This window comes from Euprymna scolopes, chromosome 4 (genome assembly GCF_053919585.1).
Source record: "Euprymna scolopes isolate OS-2025 chromosome 4, ASM5391958v1, whole genome shotgun sequence".
Lineage (NCBI taxonomy): Eukaryota > Metazoa > Mollusca > Cephalopoda > Sepiida > Sepiolidae > Euprymna > Euprymna scolopes.
The window spans coordinates 33,025,497-33,032,996 of NC_136485.1; the positions used below are offsets into that span (position 1 = coordinate 33,025,497).

The 7,500-nt window shown below is 30.9% G+C and overlaps 1 protein-coding gene across 2 annotated transcripts in view; it reads left to right on the top strand.

Annotated features, from left to right (window-relative positions):
* The window catches only part of LOC145266995 (opioid-binding protein/cell adhesion molecule homolog), a 112,219-nt gene that overhangs the window by 96,903 nt on the left and 7,816 nt on the right, over nt 1–7,500 (top strand). The window contains exon 7 of one of the 2 annotated variants that reach the window (XM_080122884.1): nt 5,729–5,911. The exons of the other annotated variant lie outside the window; for it this stretch is intronic. Coding sequence (XP_079979010.1) covers nt 5,729–5,911 — 183 coding nt within the window. The remainder of the gene's footprint in view (nt 1–5,728; nt 5,912–7,500) is intronic. 2 annotated transcript variants of the gene reach the window in all.

Below are 7,500 nucleotides of genomic sequence, written 5' to 3' on the forward strand. Positions count from 1 at the left end.
TAACTCTTATCCCTGAGTTGCTTCCGGGCTTTGATAAGTGGTGCCCACTGTGTAAAAAAAATAAAAAATAAATAAAAAATAATAAAAACAACAACTTTGAATTGAAGATGCATATCTATAAGTTATCTATATATACCCCTCCCTCCCATGACCCCATTACGCCCTCTCCCCCAAAAGAGGGATGCAAATTCTAAGTAGAGTCAGGGAGAATGGAGAGACCGAGGAGAGAGAGCACTGATCAGGACACCGCTGGACAAGTTGGAAGTGTACTGGGAACCTGGGGAGGCTTGTTGCCACTCAAATTTCACTGGAGACCAATGGCTGATGCCAACGAGAAATCAATGGTAAGCGGCTGTTGTGATAACACAAATTCATTTGTAAATGTTACCGAAAGAGACTGAGAATACTGGACCACTGGGAAGACTTGCTGTCACTCAATTTCTTAGGAACACATAATAATAGTAATAATAGTAATAATAATAATAATAATAATAATAATAATAATAATAATAATAATAATATGAAGCTATGATGAATAAATTCTTTTTCCAGTCTGATGAATAGATGCACAAAAATTTCGAAAGACAAACCTTATAATTTTAAATTCAATCCCATACACTATCCCCAATAATGTGTCGGCATCAACTGGCACAAAACTAAATAATCATTGAGAGTCAAGAATGATGAAATGATTGAGGTGCAAAATCAATAATCTGGTCTTGACTGGATGAATGCGAAGAGGACTAGAACGCTGAAAGAAAAATAAAATAAAAAATAACTCATGATTGTGAACTGATCTGTAATTTGTTCACTGTAATGCATTTAAGCAATATGTATGTACTTCATTGAGCTTGTTATTTGAAACAAGTAGAGTGGAAATTTATTAAGTAATTGTTCAAAAATATTCATGGATACATTTCATTGCCTTTGTTTATTTCGATGTATTACGCTTTACTCCATAGTAATTTCTAAAAACAATATTTTGTGCAGTAAAATTGTCTTTAGAATTAGGTAATTACTATGCGTTTGAATTTTGATTAGTAAGAATTCTAATACACCTGGGTATATATACACACACACACACACACACACACTCACACATACGCACACACATATATTATTTGGTTGAATTAAAGAACATAAGCATATGTCGCTACAATAAAATGATTGTTTCAATCTAAAAAGATTTGATCAGACGATAGAAGCGTCTGTTTTTCATGGAAGACAGTCTTCTTTCTATTTCAGCGACATATAATAATTTGGTGTATCTTAATCGAATAAAATAATACTCTGCTTCTTTTATTGCGCACTTAACTACAACCTCGTTTAATTTAATGGTGTTTACTTTTACATACTTTCTCCTGGAATATATACATATATATATATATATATATATATATATATATAGAGAGAGAGAGAGAGAGAGAGAGTATTTAGCTGGGGCTTTCTTATATAAAATACTACCCTGGGTGTCCAGCGTTGCCCGAGTGTTATTTAACAAAAACAAAAGTGGCAGTAGGCAGATAGGTAGGCTCGACCCCGAACCCTGAAGAAGGAGAAGAACGTGAAGAAAACGTGACCTCTATGACATTGGTCCCATTGTCGAACCGGAGGTGGCGAAGCTTAAAAATATGCCGCCTCTGTCGAAAGTTTTAGGCATACATACATACATACATACATACATACATACATACATACATTTAAACAGGCAGGTGAGATTTATATTATAGACCAGCCTGAGTGCCTGGCATTTCCCGGGTGTTTGGAGGTGTGTGTTGAGCAAGAAAAAGAAATACTGGTAGGTGGCAGGCAGGTTCGAACCCGTACCCCAAAGGAGGAAAAAATGTGAAAAAAAAACGTAACGTCTTTACCGTTGCGGCCATCGCCAAACCGGAAGTAACGAATGCTTAAATCAAGTCTAGTCAATAGAAAAAAGGGGATGACTTTCGAAATTATCGGCGAAAAAAGCAATCCCTCCCTGTAGAAAAGTGTCCAGTAAAGGAGTTTATATTTTTAGCCAATTTTTCAATATTTCTCGTTTGAAGTGTTCACATTCCAAACAATACCGCTTTCCTGAAAATCCGCTACCTTTTTCGAAATACAAACATACATTTAAACAGAGAGCTATTATTTATATTAGATTACATCTAAGATTTTGTAAGACCGATAATCACTGGATTTGCACACCAGTAGATATAATGTATTTCATTTTATCTTATCTTATATATACTAGCAAAAGTACCCGTCGTTGAATGGGATCAAAAACAGCCTACAGAAAATGGACTCTGATTTATGAAACTATGATAGATTATGAAAAGGAAGGGTTGTAATGAGATAGCTATGAAATTGGGTGTATCAAAACCAAAGCAGAATATGATTAAAGTAGAAATAAAATAGATAAACCCCATAATTTATTATAGCATACATGTTCACACTGAAACACTTATCACAATATTCTGTGGATCTATATTAAAAAACCTTGTTAAACTTTGTGACATATTTCCATTCTATGGAGGTCAGGCGCGAACGAAAACCACATAATTTTATTATACCATACTTCTTCAAACTGAGACATAATTATCAAAGTATACTTACGCAGATAGATATGAAAAGTCTTTATTAAAGTTTGTGCCTATTTCCATTCTGTGGAGGCCAGGCGCGAACACAGACACCATAATTTTATTATACCATCCCTATTTAAGTTAAAACATACTTATCAAAGTATTCTTATGTACATATGTATCAAAAAAACTTGTAAACGTTTTTTTTATTTTTAAATTTTTTTCCATACTTTGTGAACCAGGCGCGAACGCCGACCCCCAATTTTAATGAACCACTTTTCTGCCAGATCAAACATACTCATTCCTGTGTCTCGATACATCTTCTATCATTATATGTAATCAGTTTTTTAAAATAGTCAACCATATAGGAGCCACACACACACACATTCAGCTTTATATTATATATATATATATATATATATATATATATATATATATAAATGTTTATTTTCGAAAAATTGTTATTTCAATGTATACCATTTTCGTTTAACGGTTTGATATTGTTCGAGTGAAGCTCAATGTATCTATTTTATATGTGTAGAGCATATATAGTGCAAAACGTTGTTGAAATACAAAGACTTACATTTAAAAATAGAAAGGGAAAAACAAAACGTATAATATAGGCAAAAAAGGTGTAAGGGAAGTTACTCTTGAAATAAAAACATATTCCATGAGAGTGAACTCCTTTTGAAACAAATACATTAACTAAGGAATAAGAACCCGAAAACAAACAAAAGGAATATTGGAATAGACACGCATAAATGTAAACATAAAATTATAAAAAAAATAGGAAAGAATAAAGAATGGAAAAAATGAAAATTAAAACAAAAATTAAAAAATACGAAATTAAGATTTAAAACAGAAATTTTGGTTAGCTTAACACCCAAGTTGGCCGACTTGTAACAACGTGGAAATGGAATTTCTCTTCCACAAACACTAAGTTTATCATCTATAAAATCAACTTTTTGTTGGTAACATCTAATGGAAACAACATTTGAATAGTTTGTGAGAACAGGACATTTTTATGAACACATAAAATCATAAAATTGCCATCCCATTAACGAAACGGTTGTTATGAAGAAATCCAAGATGAAATAAACAAAAGTTATAAAAAAATAAAAATGCAAGTCTTTGAATTTCAACAAAATGTTGTACTATACACACACACACACACACACACACACACACACACATATATATATATATATATATATATATATATATATGTGTGTGTGTGTATACTAAGTTATAGGTGTTCAAGCTAGGTAACCCATGAATTTGACGAGGTTGTTAAGTGTGCTCAATAAAAGAAGACCAAGACGTATTTAACAGCAGATGGTGATTAAAAGAGAACCCCCCAAATCTCAAAATCCTATTTACTCGATACATTATATGTATATATATATATATATATATAGAGAGAGAGAGAGAGAGAGCGAGAGAGAGGGAGAGAATAAATGGCAATGGAAAAGTTATATTCCAAAATTAATGATGTTGACAACCTTATAATTTATTCCTTTAATTCAGTTGACTTATACAATTCTTATATATATATATATATATCTTATACAATTCATATATATATACACATATATATATATATATATATGTATAGCTTATACAATTCTTATATATAGATATACCTTATACAATTCTTATATATATATATATATATATATATATATATGTATACCTTACAAATGTGCATTTATCATCATGTATTTATTTTGTATTTAATTTTAGTTAAATGATTTGTCTTCTATATAACATTTCTATGGCATTAAACAGTATGATATATTAATTGAACATTGTTATTTTTTAAATAAATTCGGGTCAAGTACAATAGCAGATTGTTATTAGAAGACAAACACACTTAAATTAAAACCTATATATTCGCGCATAGAGGATGGGATTAAAGCCACATACATCTGCATAAATGAATTTCTACAGAACCCAGCTTCCAAAATAAAATTTACCATTGCTGTTTTTAGATTATCCTCTAATTTCACTTTTGATCCTTGCTATATCATCGTACCCAAATATAGCAATTGCGAAAATTGCTCTTCTCAAACTGAATTTTCAATATATTTTAAATATACAAATGCATGGAATATTCTGTCATTCTTTTCCCCTCCAGTGTATGCCATCCACGTTTTGATGTTTTTATGTGTTATACTCGCAATTTCCCCCTTCGAACGTATTACTAGAACACGCATCGTCATATCAACCTCCCTGCATTATCTTTTACTCTTAAAACAAGGAACATAAAATTACCTTATTTAATATAAATCCTATTGTATATTCGCTGTATTAATCAATATATGAAATCAATCATCGAATAAGATTAACATATTTCTAAATAGGACTGACTTTTTAAATAATAATAAATCCCGTAATAGTATATATATATATATATATATATATTGATAATAACTCTCGTAATAGTATATAAAAATCCAACCTATATCTTATAATACACGTATATATATATATATATATATTAATATATAAGTATGTTTATATATATATATATATGTGTGTATAAATAAATATGTATATATAAATATGTATATATATAAATATATATATGAATAAATATGTATATATATATGTATATAAACCAATATATATAAATATGTATATATGTATATATATACGTATATATAATACACACACGCACACACACACACACAAACATAAGTCGTCGACGCAAATCGGCCAACGTTTCCACATTCTTAAGGTATCATCAGGGAAGCCATGTGGAAACATTGGTCGATCCGCGTAGATTCCCCACAATATTTAAATAATTTTATTTATATCAAAGCTTTACACATGTATGAAGCATTTTGAATAAATATTGGTTTTAGTTCATATTAACATCTAACCTTAACTCACTTAATCAAATAATATATATATATATATATATATATATATATATATATATATATATACGTATAATGTGGGTCCAAAAAGAGACTCCGCACTTGTCATTTTTTAAACAGCAATTTAAGCTAAATTTTATGTAACTGTTTAGAAGAATTGTGAAATTGATCACAAGAAACCAAAAGGTATTCGCGTTTAAATTTATTTTTCTATGTGAATGGCAGTTTTCCTGAGTTGAACACTTCCATGTTGTTTGTTCATATCTACTTTTTATATGGCCGCAGTAAAATCAAAGAAATCGTCTCGGAAATCAAACGGAAAGCCACTCACATCTCAGCTTTCGGCATCGACAGAGCTTGTCATTTCCACAGAGGAAAAACCGAAAGGAGATTCCCTTATATCTAAGACTAAAGGTACTAAACCCCGTGAAGAAGAGACAGACACGCAATCGTCGTCGGAATCAGCGAGTAAGTGACGTCATACTTCGGCAGCGATTTCAATCTGACATTTGCTCGCATCAAATTCGATATCTGTATTTACTATTTCTTTCCTGACTTCATAATGCTTGCAAGACAAAAAGTAGACTTTCTTTTAATTCATCTATTTACTAATCATTTGTTTCTGTGAGTGTAATGTATTTTGTGTTATATTTTAGTATTTTTCTTAATTATACATGGTTGACCTGGAGTGAAAGTTGTAATCTACTGATATCAATTTCGACAATTACACAACAACGCTGTTTGTGTACTGAGGAAGAAATGTGCTGGGAAAATGATTCTTTTTAAAGATTTTCTATTAGTGAAAGTTCTCAGACAAACATTTCTGACTGTTCTGGAAGGCGTTATATGCAGCCCGGACAGATATGGCCGTCTCGCAGCAAACCTCTTAACACCGCGTATTTAGACAGAAACTCGTTATAGATGTCTAAAGTGAGTTAGACTGTTGCCAAAAATGTATAGGTATGATCTTACATGTGTTAGAAATACACTGCTTTCAATTTAAGTGGGTTTGATCTTCATCATGGGATGGAGTGTGCGCGAAATGTACGAAGGTCGTTCCAAAAGTAAAGCCTCATATTTTTAACTAAAAAAACAAATGATCACATTTTAATGTCTTTATAATATATATATATATATATATACATATATTATATATATATATATATATATATGCGCGCGTGTGTGTGTGGTTGTGTGCATATGATTAAAAATGAAAATGCGATAACGTATTCTTATAATAATTACTATTGTGTCATAATACAGGTTTCAAATAAATATACACTTTTAAGACAGGAAGCATCGTTCTTTGCTACATTTCTATGCTTTTCTTGTTATGTTTATTTTCTTGTCTTGTTTTTATTGTTATATGCCTGAGCTTCTGATTTTCGAATGCATGTTTAACTGCTTCCCATTCTTAAATTGCTTCTTTTCTTTTTAAACTTCATCTATCTAATTTCTTCGTGGCAATCTTCACAAGAACGTTTAATACAATGTGTTCTATTTTAACTTCATTTTTATTGGTGATGATGTATTGTTTTTTTCTGCACGATTTGTAGATTCTTCATCCTCATTACACACTCAGAAAAAGATGAGGCCTGATTATTTGCATTACTTGTATTTATCGTATACTCGTGTTAATACGATCATAAAAATTTACTGGATCTAAAATAAACATTTAGAAGTAAATTTATTGTGATTAATTGATTTTCTTTTATTTGATAAGAAAATATTACCTCTTCTCGTTACACAACATCTGTATCTAATGGCTTTTTGTACATCATTTCAGATTATATTACTTGCATTGAACAAGTTATTATTCCCATCTTGAGTGTTATTTCTGCAATATTTCCGTCAGATTGACCTTTGACTGTCCTCAGGCATGTTTTCCTCCTTTCTTTTCCAAACAACAACCGGCATGACAGAGGACGTTCGAAAGCCAATCCGACCGAAACCTTGCACAAATTACACTCAAGATAAGAACAATAGTTTAATCGATGAAAACAAGCGAAAGTAATCCTTTATCATAATTCGGCAACTTCATGCAACTCTGAAGTTAT